At 39.8% G+C, this 22,811-nt stretch overlaps 1 protein-coding gene across 11 annotated transcripts in view; it reads right to left on the bottom strand.

The window, feature by feature from the left end:
* tnrc6c1 (trinucleotide repeat containing adaptor 6C1) overlaps positions 1-22,811 on the bottom strand; it is a 693,384-nt gene that overhangs the window by 24,715 nt on the left and 645,858 nt on the right. For 8 of the 11 annotated variants that reach the window (XM_043714631.2, XM_088000551.1, XM_088000553.1 and 5 more), the window contains 8 exons: positions 19,102-19,242; positions 18,464-18,583; positions 16,791-16,874; positions 13,660-13,882; positions 8,829-8,996; positions 7,955-8,146; positions 5,222-5,371; positions 3,057-3,173 (listed from right to left, as the gene is read on the bottom strand). In XM_043714631.2, coding sequence (XP_043570566.2) covers positions 3,057-3,173; positions 5,222-5,371; positions 7,955-8,146; positions 8,829-8,996; positions 13,660-13,882; positions 16,791-16,874; positions 18,464-18,583; positions 19,102-19,242 — 1,195 coding nt within the window. The remainder of the gene's footprint in view (positions 1-3,056; positions 3,174-5,221; positions 5,372-7,954; positions 8,147-8,828; positions 8,997-13,659; positions 13,883-16,790; positions 16,875-18,463; positions 18,584-19,101; positions 19,243-22,811) is intronic. The other 3 variants (XM_088000550.1, XM_043714635.2, XM_088000552.1) reach the window with 2 other exon arrangements.

The raw sequence follows: 22,811 nt of genomic DNA, 5'->3' as shown, positions 1-22,811 counted from the left end.
ACCCGCCCTCGACCTCTTCATCTCCATCTGCCGCTGGGACATTAACTGCCTCAACCTGTCTACCCCTCTCCCCCACTCCAACCTCTCACCCTCACAACGCGCAGCCCTCCAATCCCTCTGCTCCAATCCCAACCTCACCATCAAGCCAGCAGATAAAGGGGGCGCAGTGATAGTCTGGCGCACTGACCTCTACACCGCTGAAGCCAAACACCAACTCGAGGACTCCTCTTCCTACCGCCCCCTTGACCATGACCCCACCCCCCCATCACCAAACCATCATCTCCCAGACCATACAGAACCTCATCACCTCAGGAGACCTCCCACCCACAGCTTCCAACCTCATAGTCCGGGAACCCCGCACTGCCCGGTTCTACCTCCTTCCCAAGATTCACAAGCCTGACCACCCTGGCCGACCCATTGTCTCAGCATGCTCCTGCTCCACTGAACTCATCTCTACCTACCTCGACACTGTCCTATCCCCCCTAGTCCAGGAACTCCCCACATACGTTCGAGACACCACCCACGCCCTCCACCTCCTCCAAGACTTCTGTTTCCCCGGCCCCCAATGCCTCATCTTCACCATGGATATCCAATCCCTCTACACCTCCATCTGCCATAACCAGGGCCTCCAAGCCTCCAGGGGCCTCTTCCTCTCCCGACGTCCCCAACAGTACCCTTCCACCGACACACTCATTCGTTTGGCCGAACTGGTCCTCACCCTTAACAATTTCTCCTTCGAATCCTCCCACTTCCTCCAGACCAAAGGGGTAGTCATGGGCACCCATATGGGCCCCAGCTATGCCTGTCTCTTTGTTGGCTACGTAGAACAGTCCATCTTCCGTAATTACACCGGCATCACTCCCCACCTCTTACTCGGCTACATTGATGACTGCATTGGCGCCACCTCGTGCTCCCGTGAGGAGGTTGAGCAATTCATCAACTTCAACACATTCCACCCTAACCTTAAATTTACCTGGACCATCTCTGACACCTCCCTCCCCTTCCTGGACCTCTCCATCTCCATTAATGACGACCGACTTGACACCGACATTTTTTACAAACCCACCGACTCCCACAGCTACCTGGATTACACCTCTTCCCACCCTACCTCTTCCAAAAATGCCATCCCATATTCCCAATTCCTCCGCCGTATCTGCTCCCAGGAGAACCAGTTCCACCATAGAACACACCAGATGGCCTCCTTCTTTAGAGCCCACAATTTCCCTTCCCACGTGGTTAAAGATGCCCTCCAACGCATCTCGTCCACATCCCGCACCTCCGCCCTCAGACCCCACCCCTCCAACTGTAACAAGTACTGAACTCCCCTGGTGCTCACCTTCCACCCTACCAACCTTCGCATAAACCAAATCATCCGCTGACATTTCCGCCACCTCCAAACGGACCCCACCACCAGAGATATATTTCCCACCCCATTCCGCCTTCTGCAAAGGCAGGCTGGTACACTGATTTGACCTGGCCTCAGCCAGGTTGAAGAAAGCACAAAACACAAGTACTTTGCGCAGGGACAAAAAGAAAATATGAGTGAACCATTAAAATGAACAAAGGCTTAAAATCAAATTACCGACAACTGCATAATTTGCAAAGAGATAGTCAAGTATAATAAACCAATAGAAAAAAGCAGCACATTTTATGTTTCAACATATGTCTTCAGTAGAATTTGCATAGCTTACAAGTAGAAATCAAATCTTTGAACATTTAAACTTAGCGAACATTTACATTTTGACTCTCGTTGCAAATGCTTCAAGATAAACTGAAAAGGGTTCTAACTGTGGAATGAAATTAATGTTCCTTGCATGATTATGTGAGAAATGGTAAAATGACATTTTTATGCAATTAATGAATTGAGTAAAACACTGCTTTGAGAGTTTTGTAGTTATGACTGACCTCCAGAAGAATCTATTTACATTTTTGTAAGTGAGCATGTCAGACCAAAAATGTTTTCTAGTACAAACTGGAGTACCCAATTGCAATCAGATGAGTTCTTAGTATTGAGGTTTACAGGGAGACTCTATTTTCAAGTTGCTCCTTTGGTGCTATTTTACTTCATTGTTCCTGTTGTTAGGATCAGAAATCCCATTGAGCACTGAGAGATTCGTATTCCAGCATCTCTCATCTTTATCTGGCCATACTGACAGCATTTTGGATTCATCTCACTCGCTCAAACTTGAAACTGCTCCAAGCTTTCCAATTTGTGCCCTCTCCCTATGCTGCACCAGCCTATCTAACCCACACCACCTTAGGACACCCGCTGAAGCTATCAGCCAACAACATGCCTTCAAGAGATTTGTCAGTGATAGCTTGGTCACTTACAGGAGGCACTGTAAGTAGCGTGTTAAATTTTAAATTATGAGTAATAAAAATGTTATTTTAACAGTTATTTAATCTACCAATGTAGGAATTAGGCACTTCACATACTTTATTTCAACTCAAAGGACACATGTATAATGTTTTAATTCCTTTTTGCAAAGGAAAATCTACGGATCCTAACTCTAGTTTTAACGTGAACTTAACTCCTACAAGAATCAATGCTTCACAAAATCCTTTCACTTAAAATCTCGATTTTTAGGAATGGAACCTTGAGTTTGGATAAGGACATCCGGGATACATGTAAAAGAGGTCACTTTCATGAAGATAGCAAAGAGTCTGTTGAACCATATTCAGGTATCAATTATTCTGGAGTGGACAAGGAAAAAATGTTGATGGACATCTAATGGGAGGAGAGAAATTCCCATCTTTGCTTAACAAATGTCAAGGCATTAATGCTGAATTGAATCAAAACCATAATCTAGAAGAATTTAGATAAATTTGAATTTCATGATGTTCTACACTTAATTACAAGTAAAAGGGTTATTTTTAAAGAACTCACTGAAAATTGTGTGCTTGATTTCATATTAAATTCCACTTTATGAGCCTACTTTCTACATGAAGCAGTACTCTGATCTGTGCTTTTAAACCCACATTAAGACTGTTGCAATCCTGCTCATTCCTTATGATGAGGTTCAGTATGGTCAGCAATGGAAGCAAAAGAACCCTACCTGCAGTATTAGGTGCAGATGTAGAGCTGCTGAAAGAGCTAGTATAGCCAGAGGCACTGAAGGACCAGGCACTAGATGAAGGCAGCGTGGCGTTCTGAGATGATGTTGGGGATGACCCTGTATAAACAGCAAAAAAGCAACTAAGGAAATGGAAAATGATTTAAATTAAATCTCAAAATGATTAGCATATTTTGTCGTGAAAGACACGAGAAAAACAAAGGAATGGAGAAGGATGACTTTCAATGATACTATTGTTTAAATTAAATTCACAAGATTCCTCAGAGTGGAAACATTTAAAGATGTTTGGATTTTCTTTCATAATTATGAAAATATCAGATTAGTTTCATAAAATACTCAATCCATTCTGTCTCTCTCAATTCCAACTAAAACTCTATTTATGCACTTCGCCTGCCAGGTACAAAACTACATAAATATAGTTGTAAGTACTCCAGTTTGTAGAAAATACACTCTAGACATTTGAAATGCTGTATAGTCCAAGATATAAAAAAATGTACAAAGCAAAGAATATAGTAGCAAAGTCTAACTTAAGATATTATTGTCACACAAAAATATTACAAAACTGAACAAAGCTGAAGCCAAAACAGCATGGAAATAGTGAAGATAGGAAGAGTACTAATGTTGCATGAGGCAAGCACTATAGTGTGTAATCGTTAGAGACAATGTATCCCTGTATCAGGAATGGGTTTATATTTTTAAAGAAAACGTTAGGGTGAGTAAATTGAGTTTTAGGTTCTATTTCAAGCAATTTTTTTGAGTTTAGAATGAACTAGCTACAGAGCAAGGAAAACCTCTTTAAAGTAGACTTCAGTTGAATGTGTGTGTGGTGGTTCAAATAATTTAGAATCATTCTCAAATGAACCAGAGTCCCTCTAGTGTGGAAGCTGGCCATTCAGCCCATCGAGTCCACACCAACCCTTTGAAGAACATCCCATCCAGACTCATTCCTCCACCCTATCCCTGCATTTCCCATAGCTAATCCACCAAATCTACACATCCCTGGACACTATGGGCAATTTTGCATGGCCAATCTACCGAACCAGCACTAGTTTGGCCTGTGAATGGAAACCAGAGCATCCGGAAGAAACCCACGCAGACAAGAGGAGAAAGGTACAAACTCCAAATGCGCAGTTGCCAGAGGGTGGTATTGAACCAGAGTGTCTCCCGCTGTGAGGCAGCAGTGCTAACCACTGCCATCCACTGTGTTGCCATGAAAGATGCCATGAACCCAGAGTTCCGGGGTAGCCAAGCTGAGGGAGAATGGCAGAATGAGAGGAGAGACAGAAAAAAAACCTTTCTGAAAGTCAGAGGTTGAGTCAAGAAATCTGAACCATATTTGAATATTTAAACAGTATTCCAGCTGAGAAGCTAAGCTTCACATTTCTGATAAGTATCTGACGTACGATTATTGAGAGTGTAAATGAAATGTGTAGAAGAAAAGTTAAGTTTGGTTTAGAAATATCTGTACTCATTGTACTTTTAATATCGTTAACATAACTGACTACTCAGGAGTGTGTGGCTTTTAGTGTTTATATTCTTTGACTTTAGTTGGTTTTTAAGCTGTCTTTTTGTAAATACCTGTATTTTTGGATTCTAAAAAATAAACAAATATGTTACTGGATTCATTTTAAGAAATATGTAAGGAAAAAAAGGTTGTCTGATCTCTTGAGCTTGCTGCGTCATGAACTAAGATTAGTTTACATTCTATCTCAAGACTATTTTCTCATAACATAAATAAATCTAGAAAACTATAACTTACAGCTAAGTAGTCACATGATTGAGGACCTGGTGAGATGTCCTTTAAGACATTGTGTATCATTTTTATAAAAGGATCAAATCTAAAGTCCCAGGTTCTTCAGCACATTTAAAAATTAGTGACATTCATTTTACAACACTAGCCTAAATACCAGTGTATTTGTATGTGGATTACATCTACATATTTTAGTTAACCATCAAGTTCATTTATAAAGGCATTTATTAAGACATAAGGCAGACATAAGGCTTACTGTGTATTTTACAGACTTTTTCCCTTATAAATAAAACATGTCACAGCCTTTTCTCAAGGAATTAAATAAAACCTCTGAGCAAATTACTTGAAGTTGCGGAGTCTGCTTTGTGTGCCACACTTCAGTTCTATACTGTCTTACCTCCACTCCTGTCCCTGAGCAGGTAACGATCCACATCCCGGATAGTAGTATTAATGGAAGGTCCACTGGGGACACTTCCAGGTGTAACATTAGGATCAGTCTCAGGGTCGATATTCTGTAGTCCTTTCCATGGCTCCCCAGGACGAAACTCTTTAGTAGTTAGGAAGTAGGCAGTAGAACAGTAAATCGCTATTAGTAGTTAAGTAGTCAAACATAATAAAACTATTAGTTTATTACTGATTGTCTAATGTTTTAAAAATTAAATGCTAAACTAATAAAATTGATTTCACAATATAGTATTTTGTGTTTCTCCGTATGCATTTTTTTTCTCACATTGCTTGAAGGCATTGCCTCCTTGCTGGGACATGGTCCCATAACCTTCAGTTGCCCTTCAGCACTTCAGCTAAGAAATTTATTTACATAAACCTTAACAGATCGTTCAAACCTAAAGGGCACCACAGCCAAGTCTGATTCGGTCGTCAATGTTGATTAAAATAAAAATTACAGGCAAAAATTGCTGCATAGTGATCAGCTAAACAAACTGTCTCAAAATTCTCCATTTCTCATACACTGAAGCCAAATGTCAGCTCGAAGCACATCAGCTAAGTCGAAGATTAGTAATTGAACCTGTGACTACCTTCCTCAAAATTACTCAGCTTCTCAAAAGATTATGAAGTAAATTTATTCAGCTGAATGAGCAGTCCAATACTCTTGTTTTAAAATACAACATAATGTAATTCTGATTAGATATACAAAGAAAATAAGGTCAGTGGTATTTTATTTGAAAAAGGCTGCCAAAATATTTGCCCACAAGTTTAAACATGATAAAAAGATTAAAACTAAAATTCTTATTTGAGATTACAGATGTTGGTCCATTTTTCTGGTATTATGGACCCACAGTTTCTGACAAGTACTGTTCTATCAGCATGCTTGAGAGAGAGATCCTGATGTAAACTTAATCAACATCTTAAACTTTTTAATTTACTTACAGAAATACACTACCAATATTTATTGTTATATTATTTTGCAATGAAATGTCTCATCAAAAAAAAGATTGTGAAACAATCATATCTACTGCAAATCAAAAGGACAGCCACACATTGCTAATTTTGTGCTTTAAGACCAGAAAGTGTTCTCCAAACATACTGCATAATCACAATGAAACACTCGCATTTACTCATATCAAAGAAATGATAACTTGAAAGCATCTTTCAAATTAACTGCCAGTATGCCTTTGCTGGCACCCTATAACGGCCCTTTACACGATCATGCTTGAAGCAATATTTAACTAATGCAGTATTAACAATGCTAAACATTGAAGGGATATTCAACAGGGGGTTTGAAAATAAATTAGTCTTTTATCTATTATAGTGCACTTCAAAATGATTCTCAACCACAGTGGCCTTTTAAAGTAGGAACACCCACCTTTATGTGCACAACGCAACTATTTTTGTGTGGTACAGTACCACATCTCACTTCAAATATCAAGTTTACAGCCTTGCAGTTGTTAAATAATTTTCACAGAGGTTATTTATTTTGCATCTCAGTTAAGAAAAACTTTGTTATTTAATATGATAGCAAATTCCATACTTAAGTCTGAAAAAGCTATTAGTATTGTTTCTACAAAGTTAATCAGAAGAAAATTACCTAGGCCAAAATTGGGTTTGAAATAATTAAATGAGGCATTCATAGAATTATAGAATCCCTACAGTGTGGAAGCAGGCTAATCAGCCCATTGGGTCCACAGCAACCTTCAAAAGCATCCCATCCAATCCCCGTATTTCCCATGGCTAATCCACTTACCCTGCACATCCCTAGATGCTTTGGGAATTTTAGCATGGCCAATCCACCTAACCTGCACACCTTTCGACTGTGGGAGGAAACACATGCAGAGAGGGGGAGAATGTGCAAACTCCACACAGACATACACCTTATGGTGGAACTGAACCTGGGTTCTTGGTGCTGTGAGGTAGCAGTGTTAACAACTGAGCCACCGTGCCATCCCAGGCAAAGCATGATACACAAGATTACACTACTCAAACAAAACAAAATCCAAAGTTGATGCTAAATCTATCTGGCTAGTGCATAAAATAACCCTGATCCACACATACTTTCCAGGCCATGCTTATATATACTTTGGTTCAGTTTCCTCAAACTTATAATGTCACAATTCCCATGCCTCAATGGGTGTAATAACATGTCAACTTGCTGAGAAAAATGAAGCATCAAATAGGCGCATGGAAAATACAACCTAGCTGTGCACACTGTATTTAGTCTGTTCCTTGGAAATAAGCCCCAACAAATGTGTGGATTTGGATCAGTGGGTAGAATTGAACAAAATGTGAGATTATGCAATGACGTGATGGCATGCAGTGGATTACAAGGGAGATCATAAGCTAGATCTAAGAACACAACCAAACTCTGAGTATCACTAAACCAACTCCTCCAATATAGTGCAACTGTCTCTAGAAAGCCCTTCAAAAATTCTCAATATGCATTTATAAGCTCCTGTGGCGCAGATTAATCCTAAAGATTTTGAAGGGGTCCAAATGAATGAAATATTTTGCTTCCATTATTAAGTGATATATGCACTAAATTAGCAAATCTTGTTTAAAACAGTTGGCATATGTTTTCAATTTACTAATTTCTCTTAATGTGTAATAAATATACAGGTCTCAGTCAAACACAACATTCTTAACACCTATTTTCTTTTTGCCAGTCTTTGGGGTTTACCTGGTGGCCAGTTAATGTTGGAGCCATTTGAGATCTTATCGGCAGGGGATTTGGCACGTGTCCAGCTATCACTGACTGGTACCGGAGGACTGGCTGGTGACTCACTGCTGGTTATCAGATCATATGGACTGTAGGAGTCCTCAAGGGAGGGCTTGCTTGTTGGACCAATATTGAGACCTCCAGGGATAGCACCTGAATATGCGTCAAGTGGGATAGAAAGGCAAGGTCATGGATATAAAAACATTTTTCTATGGACCTGACTCTGAATCTCAACAGTAGCTAAATTAGACCCAGTTAGTTTTATTAAATGCTGATGTAATTCAGATTGAGACTTTGATGTTCTATTGTTTCCTTTATTACAGTATTAAATTTCTTCAGCACTAAATAAGTCTTGTAGGTAAAATAAAAGTAAAACAATTTATTACAGTTAATTCTGAAAATATCACAAATGAAGAAATGCTCTGTGCTCTATTGTCCAAACTGAAATTTGCAGAGAAAATTCGGTACTCAAATGGCTAAAATACATCATTGCATGTTTTCAAGTTTGTCCTCTGTTTTAGCTGAAGGTGCAAGACAAGAAAATGAACTGGCTGTTTTGATGCCAATACTGAATAGTCAGTTTGCCAAAACCAATGTTTTATTCAAGTTTAGGAAATAATAATGTAGCATGCTCTCAGCATTTTAAATGTGTTCACAGAGATGGTAAGTGAAGAGCAACAGAACCTTTTTTTTTCCCGTTTGCCAAGTCATTAATGGGCATTAAATTACATTCTTGCATTTTCCAAGAAGTTTTCTGAGACTGTGCAAGAACTTAATACCAAATGATGAATGAAGTATTTTGGCCTGCAAGTACTCTGCCCTTAAGGGCTCTTACCATGCTTGCTCTGGCTCTGGTCCAGCGGTAAAGAATTACTGCTTAAATTTTCTATCGAGTTTGGGTGGGTCCACTGCCTCAATCGAGATTGAGCTTGAGCTGAATCCTTCATGGATATACCACCACTTAGCTCCATGTTGCTTACATTCATATTCGGGATCAATCCAGCTATAAGTAAAATACATAGAAAAAACAAAGTATAGAAGCAGTTGGATCATGCAGCCTATGAAAATGGTTGCCTTCACAAACCGTGCAGACTTTGGATCAACCAACTCAGAAAGTTGAGGCAAGTCTTCACAAAGTTGAGATTTTTATTTGTGTAAAATACAGAATAGAAAACTATTTGAACGTTAAAAAACATTTTGTAAAATAAACTGTTCTTTCCTTTGTAAAAACACTGATTTCGGTTTAAGGAAAGCCAATAATGATGATCAGCTGCGAGCAGAAAGTGAGATGCTGCTTGAATATCCAAAGCAAAATCACTAAGGAAGCATTAGTAAGAATGGAGATTACAACTGTTGAGAAATGGCATAAAGCTTAAAATCAACAATAGAACAGGGAGGAAATGCTTTTATTTGTACAATGCTTTGCATCCTTAAAACATTTCAATGTCGTAGAAGCATAGCATATTTGTTTCTAATCGTCAGCAAATGTGGTACAGGTCCTACAAACACTAATTTGTTTATTTTCATAAGAACTGCAGTTGCCATTCAGCTTGTTGAGCCTGATCTGCCATTGAATATCATGGCTGATCAAACACTTCATTCACACAATCCCCATTTGTGCTATTGATAGGCATAAACAGCTTTAAATACTCAAGGACTGAGCTCCACAACTCCTTGAAGATAGATAATTCCAAGTATTTACTACCCTGTGAGTAAAAGAAATTTCCCCTCATCATGATCTCCCCTTTATTTTAAATTCTGCTCTCTGGTTCTTGCTTCCTCAGAGGAAATATCTGACACGGTTTATCACTAACTATTTTATAGGTTTCAATGAGATTATCCCTTCATTCTTTGCAAGTTTAGAGAATACAGGTCTAATTTGCCCAATCTCCCTTCATAGAACAGTCCTGCCATCCAACGAACAAGTCTAGTGAATTTTTGTTGCACTTCCTTTATGGTAATCACATCTTTCCCGAGATAAGGAGATCAAGATTGCACACTGTATTCCAGGCATTGTCTAACCAAGCTCCTTTACAACTGAAACAAGACTTCACTTGTCCTGTACACAAATTCTCTTGTGATAAAGGCAAACATTCTCAATAACATTGCTAATAGCTTTCAGGACCTGCATGTTAGGCTTCAGCGACTTGTTGACAAGGACACTTCCCAACCTTTCATTATTTTGGAAATACTGTGCACATCTGTTCTTCCTTTCAAAAAGTGGGTAACTTGCCAATTTTTTGCTTTATATTCTATCTGCTAGGTTCTTGCCAAATCACGATGCCTGTCCGAATCCTTCCTCACAACGTACATTCCTGCTTAGCTTCATATCAAGGGCAAATTTGGAAATATTACAGTTAGTCCACAACTCTGCCCTTATTCCTTTGTAATCGCCTTTATTTAAGCTTAGCACAGTTGTCCGCAAACCAAGTGCTTCTCTCTCAAACTGAATGCTAAATTTGACCATGTTATGGTCACTTTACTCTGATATTAATTTATTTAAACTGCTTCATTACATATCACTAGATCCAAATTAGCTGAAACCCCAGCTGGATCCACAACAAGAAGTATATACCATCGCCACCACTAAAGAAGTAGTATTAGATAAAATAATAAGGCTAAAGGCAGATAAACCCTGTGGTCTTTAAGGCTTACATTTCAGAAACCAAAAAGAAATAGCTACTTAGATACTAAATGAATTGGTTTTAATTTTTCAAAAATTCTTGGATTCTAAAGAGGTACTACAGGATTGGAAAGCTGCCAATGAGACACCCCAATTCAAGATGTGAGGGATGCAAAAATTGTGCAACTATACATTGATTAGTCTAATGTCCATTGTTGGAAAAATATTGGAATCAATAAATAAGGAAGCATATTTGGAAAATCATCATCTCATCAAGCAGAGTCAGCATGGCTTCATGAAAGGCAAAATAGCATCTCACTAGCCTATTAGGTTTTGAGGAAGTCTCAAACAGAGTGGTTAGAGACGAAACAATAGATGTACTGTATTTGAACTTCCAGGGTACCTCACAAAAGGTTAAGAGCCCATGATGTTGGAGATAGTATTTTGCTTGCACAGAGAACTGGCTAAGGGTTGTTTTCAGGTTGGCACCCTGTAACCAGTGTGGTTCCACAGGGATCAGTGCTGGAATGTAACTATTTACAACATATATTAATAATTTGAAGGTAGGATGTGAATGCACTGTGTCCAAATTTGCAATTAACACAAAAATAGGTAGAAAGGCAAGCTCCAAAGAGGTTGCAATCACTTTACAGAGAGATATTTATAGATTAAGTGGCAGAAAGATGGCAAATGGAATATAATGTCATTCATGTACAGCATGGAAACAGATCCTTCAGTTAAACGCGCCCAAGTCGACCAGCTATCCTAAGTAGACAGGCATGAGGCTGGAAGAACACAGTAAGCTAGACAGCATCAGGAGGTTGTTAAGTTGATGTTTTGGGTGTAACCCTTCTTCAGTACTGGGGGTGGGTGTAGGGGGAGCTGCAGATAAAGGGATGGCGGAGGCAGGGTGGTGAATTAAGGATAGGTGAAGACAGGTAGAGGGTACGACGTGGTTGGTCAGTGGGAGGAATGAACCAACTGGACGTCCCAGTCACCGCCCATTTTACTTCCCTTTCCTACTCCCTTTCTGACATGATCATTCTTGGCCTCCTCAATTGCCACAATGAACCAAACCCCAAATTGGAGGAACAACATCTCACCTTCCACCAGGGCAGCTTACAACCCAGAGGACTCAACAGTGAGTTCTCCAATTTCAAATAACCTCTCCTCCCAACCACCTTCATTCTAGCCTGTCCTCCTCCCTTTCAGCCCTCCCTACCACCAACCGGATTCATTCCTCAAACGTTGACTTCTCCGTTTGCCAAGTTTGTTGTGTTCTTCTAGCCTCCTACCCATCTACTTTGGATTCCAGCATCTGCAGTTATTTTTTGGGGTCTGACCAGATATCTTAACCTAATCTAGTCCAATTTGCCAGCACTTGACCCACATCTCTCTAAACCTTTCCTATTCATATATCCATCCAGATGCTATTAAATGTTGTAATTGTACAGCCTCCACCACTTCCTCTGGCAGATCATTCCATAGATGCACCACCCTCTATGTGAAAAAGTTACCCCTTAGGTCCCTTTTATATCTTTCCCCTCTCACCCTAAACCTATGCCCTCTAGTCCTGGACCTCCCCGCCCCAGGGAATATATCTTGTCTATTTATTCTATCCATGCCCCTCATGATTTTATATATCTCTATAAGGTCACCCTTCAGCCATTGACGCTCCAGGGAAAACAGCCACAGCCTATTTAGCCTCTCCCTATAGCTCAAATCCTCCAACCTTGGCAACATCCTTGTAAATCTTTTCTGAACGCTTTCACTTCATTTTGGAAAGGAAAACAAAATAACAGAGTATTACTTAATTCTGTGAAAAGCTGCAAGACTTGAGGGTACTTGTGAACAACACACCGAAAGCTAGCATTCTGGTGCAGCAGAAAATCAGAAATGTTGGTCCTTATTTCAATGGGTTAAAGGATAAGAGTAGGGAAGTCTTACTGCAAATGTAAGAAGTGCTGCTGAGACCACACCTAGAGTACCAAGTAGTCTTGATCCCCTTATTGTAGGAACAATATCATTGCATTAGAGGCAATTCAGAGAAGGCTCACTTGGATGATCCCTGGTATGAAGGGACTATTTTATGTGCAAAGACTAAACAGGCTGAGATTCTACTCACTGGAAATTAGAACAATAAGAGGTGATTGCATTGAAACATAAAGGATTCTTAAGTGGCTAAATAGGGTATATGCTGAGAGGATGTTTCCCCTCATGGGAGAGTCTATGATCAAAGACCATAATCTCATAATAAAGAGGTGCTAATTTAAGACTGAGATGAGGAGGAATTTTTTTCCCCCTTTGGAAAGTTGAGTGCCTTTAGAACTCCTTGCCACAGCGTGTGGGACAGAGTCGTTGTGTATATTTAAGGCTGCAATGAATAGATTCTTGATCAGGTAGACAAGGCTTGACGGACCAAATGGCCTACTCCTATTTCTTCTGGTCTTAAATTGTTCTAGGAAAATACCCAATATACACTATGATTTCTTCCTCATGATTTCTTCTGCCAATCTGACCATCCCAAACTTCAAGATTTAAGTCACCCATGATTAATGTATTGCTTTTGTTACACACCTCATTATCTCCTGATCTATTTTTACCCCACTGTATATCTGATGTTTGGGACTGTACCAATGCTTCTTTCCCTTTTTATTTCGGATTCCCACCTATAAGGATTCTATTTCTCCCAACTCAAAATCGCTTCTTGTGATTGTTGATATGGATTAAAATAAGTACAATGTCACATCACCACCAATGTCACATCACCACCCTTTCCTTCCTGCCTGCCCTTTTGAAACGTAACATACCCTTGGATACTTAGTTTCCAGATTTGATCTCCTTGTAACCATGTTTTTGTAATGGTTATAAAGTCATATTCATTAAACTGTATTGGTGGTCACAACAGATAGTCTTTTATGAAATATAATGCTACTGGAGGTGGTATTTATACAAGCATGGCAAAGACATTACACAGCTGTGTGTTTTTCAAAGAAAGCAAAACTTAAATAATATTAAAATATTGTTCCGGCAATGTACTTACCCAAGGAATATGCAGGGAAAGAATTGGGTGATGTTTGCTGCTCTTTGGTCTGCAGGTCTGAAAGGCTGGGAGATGGGTGATGACTCAGATTATCAATGGTTACTTTGCCTGCAGATGGGTGCAATGGTGGATGTGGAGGTTGCTGTTTCATAAGCAAGGCCTGGGTCAGCTGCCGCTGGTGTTGTTGGATCTGCTGCTGCATGTTGTTGATTGTACGTGCAACCTAGCAAGAAACAAAAGGTCTTCAGAAATGCTGTGAATAGTAGGTTTGAGCAGAAGATAGAATTCACTTCCAATGTACATTATTCAGTTTTAAGAATAAACTAAAATACTAACACTCAACAGGAGTAGTCATCTTTACTAATAGCATACATATTCTTTTGAACTGTCATCTACATGAGATGTTTGAAGTAGATCACAAATTAGTTGCTTCGGTATCTTGGCTGAAATTTACACTGGCAGAGCTGGGAATGGGGGGTAGCGAAACCGGCAGGTGAGATCATATTCCTCCTGGTGACAGATCTGCCCACCTGCCAGGATTTAACTGTAGGTGGAGGTGGTATTGAGTGAGCTGCTCATCTGTGGCTCAAATCATTGCTCTCAGATGGACAGTTAATACCCAGTTAAAAGGTACCATGCTACCACAGATCTAAGTAAACAGAGGGAATGACATACCTGCAACCAACATGAAACCTAATAGAATTAACCCTGCAAGCAGCAGCTCAATGCAAAACCCGTGTTAGAGGCCACCTCACACAGGTTTGAATCCCAACATCCAGTCTCCCATAAACTGTCTTTCCAACATGCTCCCACATCAGGGTATGCCAACTTATCCTGGAAGAGATCCCAAACTTACCAGAATTTTGGGCATTCATGATTTTATTTTCTCTCTGGACTCCTGCAGTATTAACTGTGCTGACCACCTTGATGTGCACAGAACTGCTGATCTCAAATTGTCCAGGAGCTCCATCAGACAGGTCTCACTCCCAAAGCCTGACTGAAGCCCCAATCCATATTAATTAAAGGGATCTCACTCAGCCATGCAGACACTTATTGCTCTTGAAACATATACTTGTGCTTGGAACCCATCGAGTGTATAATCCAGCCAGATCATTTTATGATATAGGAACTATTGCAGTTGCATACTTTAATCACATATCCATATCTATGTATAGAGCACTGTAAATGCATTGAGTGTCATACAGCACAGAAACAGACTCTTTGGTCTAGCCAGTACATGCCGAACATAATCCCAAACTAAAGGAGTCCCACCTGCCTGCTCCTGGCCCACATCTCTCCAAATCTTCCCTGTTCATGTATCCATCCAAACATCTTTTAAACGTTGCAATTGTAGCCACATCCACCACTTCCTCAGGATGTTCATTTCACATTCCAACCATCCTGTGTAAAAATATATGCTCCCAAGATTTTTTGAATTTCTCTCCTTTCACCTTAAAAATGTACCCCCTAGTCTTGAAATTCCCCAGCTTCGGAAAAAGACAACCACCATCAACTCTATCTATACCTTTCATTATTTTATAAACCCCCTTCCAATTTCCGCTTGATAGCAGCTTGCAAAAGAAATATTGCTAGTTTGTTTACCTTGCTTCCCCAGGCACACTTACAATTGTGAAGGAGATGGAATAAGGCACTTAAGTGGTCATTAATTAGCTTTAAGAGTGCCAATGGGCCCAAGGGCAGATGAGCTGATTGACACATTGCCCATCCACTCCAATGCAGGAGACATATAGAAGGTGGATGACAGAGTGGTGGGATGGCCACCTGTTTTATTGTTAGCCTCCTGTTTGCCCTCACTGATGCAAACCTGGCTAGTCTTGAAACATACAAATGGGGAACTGTAAAATTCATGGCACTGATCTGTTGACCATATATAGTCTTTTAATATTGGATGAACAATTTGTGATCAGACAGGAAAACTGATCAAAATGTTTCAGATAAAAACTTATATGGAAAAGAAATCAACAGATAAACAAATAACAAATGCTATATTATTCGAAATATGTACAAGTGGGCTAAAGTACTTGAATGCCATTATAATATTTTTGTAACATCTGACAATAGAAATGAGCTAAACAATTGTATGGAGAATTTAAGATATTCCTGGAGTAAGTCTTACCAAAACAAAAGCATAAAAGCTACGCTGCCAGGAAAACTTCCATTAGTTATAGGACACAAGTTACTGAAAAGGATGATTCAGGTAACACATTTCAGTGTTTTTCACTAAGTGCAGATTTCATCTCTGTTCGCATTCTTATTTGGAGTTGCTGCCAACACTAGATAACTGGCTCAATATCTTATGTGCTGTATTTATAAACATTCAACAAAAGAGAGTAAAATTAGCCCTCCATATTATTTCAGCAAAGTCAGCATCAGTATATCCACATTTTAAAAAAAAAGCAACTCTTGGGACATGAAGTAGACTTTGTTTGGTTGAAAAGCAATACTATACTGCAAACAGTTCACAAATTAGCCAAAAATTGATTCAATTGCCTTCCAGGGATTTGCAAGATTATTTTTACACCAATAAGACTAAAACCTTCCATTTGTAATTCAACTCATTTGATGTATAATTTTATACTTTGAAATAATATTTCCTACAGGTTAAGCATGCTATTTTCTTGATAAAAGTAATTTCTACATGTTTTCTTGAGGGTGCAGAAAAGGAAGGAATAAAATTTGGGTGCAAACTAATTTTTAACACTGTCTTTTCTATGTAACTTCAGCAATATATGCAAAAGATGCATTGGACAGTCTTGAACCAAGGTGATAATACACACACCAAAGTTTTACTATTCCTTGTCAACAGTACTGCATCATCGGCTACAGAGAATGATCGCTGTTTAAATACCAGAACAGTGAAAAAGACCAGGCTGATTACTATCATCTCACATACATAAATAAGGGACAAATAGGACATTAACAAAAGTAATTTAATGATTCGAAAAATCATTAATTAGATAAATCAATTGTGTACAGAACACATATTTTCTTCCTAATCACAAATTGCACATTTGTTTGTAGAGGCTTATATTAGAAGAATCCCTTCTCTGCCCTATTGTCACCTGACTGCAGAATATCTTGAAATTGGGTTGCAAGCTTGCTATACCTACTTGCTGCTCTTGTTGTCGAATGGTTCCAGAAACATTACGTTGGGCCTGTAACATCTGCTGCTGGAAGAGTAAACGCTGGTAGGCCTGCAAACACAAAATGAAAAATGAATCTGAATAATGCCTCAAACGAAAGAGGTCAGTAAATTTCTGGAAGTATTTCAACAATATGATATAAATATGCTAAGTTCATCTGGTAAAACTACAAATGACCCTATCAGCTTGATTTACACAATAATTTTCTACGGAAATTGCAGCTTTAGTATTCTTTTCTGAATTCTCACTGCATGTCTGATTCACTAAAGTCAAACTCCAATTTATTTGGAATCTGATTTAATTAACATTAAGCCACTTTCTTCACACCAATTTTCCACAAGGAACTATACAATTTCTGCATTTACATGTTTAAAAATAGCATGATTTGTTTCGAAAATGCACACTTAATGCTGCCATATTAATGTCTAATAAATAATGATAATTCAGCAAGTACTAGGTGAATATTAGTGTGGTATTTTCCCAAATGATCACTCCTGGCACATTGTGATGACACCTCTACTAGTATGTGGTACTGGGGAAGGGTCAATTGTGGTAGTTTTCAATCACCAATCCTCCTTTGTCTTGGGCCTGGCTAGTGATAAATGGGAAGAGGATACATCACCACACAGTAGATAGAGAAACATTGAAAGTTTATTGCATGAAAGCAAAAGTGTAACTACAGTTGTTCAGCCCAAATTACCAAGACCTTAGAGAGCTGATTCAGATATATCTACCTCATTCCAAAAGCTAAAGTAGAACTTCTTGTCTCCACCCACAAACTATTTATGACATCAATGGAATGACTGGAGCCAATGTAATATAAACATTAACTCTTCAAAACAAATACCTTATATCTTGCACTTCTGAAAAGCTTTTCTTCCCAGCAGTACTTAAAACACCATTATATTATGTACATAATTATATTATATTTACCATCAACCCATCTCACCACCTGCGCCAGTGCAAGCAGTTTTGATGTCTCACTTTTCTCAGATTGCACTCATTTTGGACTTGGAAGAATGGCAGGTCTATACTTACCAGGGTATTACAGATCTAGTTACTGGCTCTGAACGTTGGACTGGAATACCTTGTCCTTAACCACAGACTATGAGAGACATCAGCAGAGTGCGCAGAGCTAATACAAGCATTAACTTCTTTCAAGACATTACCAGACACAATTTGCTTCCCTTGTTCACACTACTTCTATTCAACTCTTTCAAAATTGGCAAAATACAACATTGCAAATAGCTAGAGAACTATTTCATCTCATAAAAAAGGAAAAACAAAAAAATCAAAGAACTTAAGGTAACAATTAAAATGTATGCGATTTCTGCCAATGGGAATTATACTGACGTGTCATAGGAATGTACGGATTTCAGAGGTTTTTCTCTTTTTAGACTAAAAGACAGTATGATGGGTATGGAAGCTATGGAACAGGATTCAAACTGGTCCACAGAATCAATTGGTACAGCATCATGGACAATATACACAACATATTCTAAAAGTTAAATTGATCCTGCAGAAACCAAATATAAAAATATATATGTTTGTTGTTTCAATGAAATTATGATTACCTTTTAATTATCACTGTCATTAATTTTATTCCAATCCACATAAATGATGACAGCAACATTACTTACCAGCTGCAGCTGATAGAGTTGGTTTAACATAGTCATATGTTGAGGATTAATTGGCGAGGCTAATAGTGCAGGGTTGAGACCCATGTTTTTTGCTGCAAACTGCAAGAGCTGTGCTTGAACCTTTAATGAATATAGAAAAATACTTAAGCATTTAGAAATACCCAAACCAAAATTTTGCACTTTTTAAAATAGCCTTTCCTAAAAGTTGTTAATTACTTAACCTGTAGCCTTGAAAACTGTTTGTATAGCTTTTACAATCTTGTTACAAATATCATGAGACAATGCTACACAAGATGATATTTCAAATCCTTAGCACAGTCCAAATATCCCAGTTTAATCAACTTGGCAGAAAGATATGATGCTCAAATTTTATTGCTGTGACTTCAATTGTGAACTAATTGATATGCTTCGTAGCTAGACTCATGCATTCACTATGAGAAATAAAAAAATAAGCAATTAGAATGAGTCATACATTGGTATTGAGGTACAAAATTGAGGTACACAATGCACTATACACCACTCTTTACCCATGGCCTGAAAAAAGTAGTGTGACATGAAGGTCCTAAAGAATTCCGGAAATCTAGTAGATGTGAAATGAGCACATTTGCTAGCTGCTCATGGTGAGCAACTTTATGTACCTGAGGGGATAGAAACTGAGGCACTTGAGCACGAAGACTAGGCTGGGATGAGTTAAGAGGTTGCACTGGCGGCTGCTGTTGCTGCTGCATGGTCCTGGCTTGTGCTGCTCCACTATTGCCAAACATACCTAGATTGCCACTCTGCAAACAGAGAAAAGAAAAATGTAGTTGATCAGACAATCACAAACTGGAAATAACTGGACATTTGGGTCTGATTTGAACATACTTGAACGTTTCTTATAGACTTTTGGTGGAACATTACCAAGATAAAAAACAAAGGACGCTGCAAAAAAAAAAGAAATGCCATTTGTTTTACAGCTTTAAAAGTATAGTCCACTTCATGAATTGCAACCAACATGAATCATTTAATTCAATACCACAAGCAAATACCCATCAAAGAAGTATAAAAACCGAACAACCTTTTTATTTCTTAACCTTTTAAAATATATATACTGTAAAGACAGATAGATGATCTTGAGGGAAACATGTCCAACACCTAGTGTACTGAATTAAGGTAGGAATTAAATGTCAAATTCCATTTTTAATTAAAAACACAAATATAGAAACAAATATTCCTTATCTCACTTTTAACTTTTTTTTTTAAAAAAAGAGGGTGGAAAAAATCTGAAAAGATATTGAGATCTTCTCAACAGAAATTTTAAGAAGTTATATGGAAAGCAAATGTGTTCCAAAACAAAGCTTAAATAACTTTACATGCATTGGGTGTGGCTATAGTATAGGTGATGCACTGCAAAAGAGTACAAGTTCATTCCTTCAAAGGGTCTCACAATACATGCAAGAATAACGGCTGTGTTTTTCTGCAAACTGGTACCAGAACACTATATAAAACAAACATCCAGAAGATAAATTATCTTGGATTACTAAGCAGGTTGAGAATGTCAAACGTCGACATTTTGAGATAATGCACAGTTTGAGTAGGATAATTTTTACCAGAATTAGCTTTTAATCAGAAGTTAGCTAGAATTATGCAAACATTCAATTCTATATGACCTGAAAGAATGTGAACTATTGCAAATTCAAGAACAGAAGTAAAAAGGAGCTGGTGCTGGCCATTTGACTTGATGGAGGGAACTGTTCCACCATTCAAAAATGTAATGGCTATCATCTTACGCAACCCTACCTTTCTGCCTGAACCAATATCCCATAAAAATTCAAGCTCAGTTATAGTGATTGTGAGGAGGTCAGCCCAGTGGATCTCTCAGAATGAGTTCTTTGACTGGACCAGATTAACAGCTCCAAATAGGGAAACTTGGCTGACAGAAGAACAGGAGTGTCAGACACACAGTTCACTCAGAGCTGGCTCTGAGGAAGTTGGATCAGTGTCAAGGACACTTCACATGTAAATAAAAAGTGACATGGTGATGGGAAACTAGCCTCTGTGGAGTTACTTCAGTGATGATGTGAGAAAGGCATGGTCTTGAAGAACTTTGCTCACAGCAGTCGCCTTTGAGTTGGGGTAAGCATTTCGGGCATCATGCCGTTATTGGGGAAGCTTGCCTTGTTCAATCTTGCCATTGAGGACTGGGCCCAGTAATGTGGAGAGAATGCATGATTTTCTTTTACCCCGAGCAAATAACATTGAGACATATGAAAAACAAGGAGCAATTTTCCTGACAGCTTGTGGATCCATAGCTTTTTTGGTTGAGTACTGAATATTTCCTAAAGTCAAATGGCATTCAACATAAAGACAGCTCAATACCATTCATCATCCAATGGTCTGGCAGAAAGTGCAGTCCAAACATTGAAGGCAGGCTTAAAGAAACAGCCTACAGTTTCACAAGATACCAAACTTTCCTGGTTCCTATTTGATTAAGGGATAGCTCCAGCAGCGTTGCTAAATGGGACTCTGCAACAGGTTAAATTGGATTTCCTGACCTAACATGGGGTGGGGTGTGACAGGTCAGGCCCAGTGACGTATACAGTTCAGGGAGGCATGACAGCCTTGAACAAGCATGTGGAGCATTTGAAATTGCAAACTCTCAATAGGTGCTGGAGCAAAACGTGCCTGCATCCTCAACAGCCTTTCCAACTGTTGCGGAACCTGTGGGTTCTCCCTCTTTCTCATATGTTGAAGATCTCTCAGAATCTCAGATGGACAAGGCAGATGTCACCACCTTGATGCCTTTGCCACCTGAAGAGCAGAATGAATTTCTTCTGAGACAATCTGGATGCAAGAGGTGAGCTACTGTGCGTTACATGCAGTCTGTATTAAGAGGCAAAGATGGAGGAACCTGACCTAATACTAAAACTTCCCAGGAGGAGCTACAAAAAAAAATGCCTATGTCCTCAGACACAGAGGGAAAGGGGTGTAACGATTGTGACAAGGCCAGCCAGGTGGATGTCACAGAATGAGCTCCTTGACTGAGGCTGTTAATCTGGTCCAATCTGAAGGCCCAGGCTGACAGATAAGAAAAGGAATGCATACGTTAGGGCCCGGGTGTCCTTGGGGAAGGAGCACGCGGTGTCCACCCCAACACCCTGGAGTTGTTCAGGGAGAGGTGGGCGCCGCAAGGAGTGGAGTGCCTTATTTCTCCCTCAGTATCGACTGCTGATGCACACCATCCACCTCTTCTCCCTCATCCACCGTCCGGACACATCTTGGCGTGCCCATTTGCCACCGGGCGGTGGGGATCCCGAGTGGAAGGCTCTCTATGTGGGAGTCCTCACCCTTTCTCTCGGGGATCTGGGGTGGAGGGTGCTGCATGCAACAGTCGCCTGTAACCGCAGATTGCGGTGGTTCACGGACTCCCAGCCCAACTGTTTGCGCTGTGGAGTCCGTGGACCATGTATATATTGGGTGTGGGCGTTTACACTCGCTTTTAGATTTTCTTAAAAACCTCCTCCTCTGCTTTTGGTTGCACTTCAGTCCCACGCTCCTGATCTTCGGGAATCCAGTACAGAGGAGAGAGGGCAGGTCTGAAGACCTCCTCGTGGGTCTGCTCCTGGGCCTGGCCAAACTGGCCATAAACAGGTCCAGGCAGCGGGCCGTGGAGGGTGTCGTTAGGGCCGACTGCCTGCCCCTCTTCCGTGGTTACGTTAGAGCCCGGGTGTCTCTGGAAAACGAACACGTGGTGTCCACCGACACACTGGAGTTGTTCAGGGAGAGGTGGGCGCCGCAGGGAGTGGAGTGCATCATTTCCCCCTCCAACTCTATTTTGATTTAATCTCTGCCCTCCCCTTCACTGTTTGATCACACAGCATTGCCCTCTAAGAAGGACACTGCTTGTTACTGGCCACTTGGGTGTTTCCTTTCTTTCTGGTGGTGATAATTTGAATAAAGATTCGTGCACCTTGTGTCTTTCACTATGTCCCACACCTGCACACACACAACATTGGTGCTGGGGAAAAAATAAGCACTACCGCACTTAGGCAATAGTGTGGGGGTAAAAAACAAACAACTGGCTCTGAGGGAGCTGGATCAGTGTCAAGGACTCCCCATGTGTAAATAAAGGGTGACATGGTGACGGGATACCAGCCTCTGTGGAGTTATTTAAAAAAAAAAGAAAAGGAATGTCAGACATCTTGTTCAGTCAGCTGGCTCTGAGGGAGTAGAACTAGTGTTAAAGAACGAAAAGCAAGACAGCACTGGAACAGGGTCTTCAGCCCTCCAAGCCTGCACTAACACATTTTCCCCTTCCATACCAAAAATGTCTTCACTTATAGGATCCATATCCCTCTATTTTCTTCCT

The sequence above is a fragment of the Chiloscyllium plagiosum genome, unplaced genomic scaffold (assembly GCF_037043375.1).
Source record: "Chiloscyllium plagiosum isolate Xiang-an unplaced genomic scaffold, Cpla_swu_hap1 HiC_scaffold_25, whole genome shotgun sequence".
Taxonomy (NCBI): Eukaryota; Metazoa; Chordata; class Chondrichthyes; order Orectolobiformes; family Hemiscylliidae; genus Chiloscyllium; species Chiloscyllium plagiosum.
Note: the sequence above shows the minus strand (reverse complement) of the source record. Positions and strands in the feature narration are given on the sequence as shown.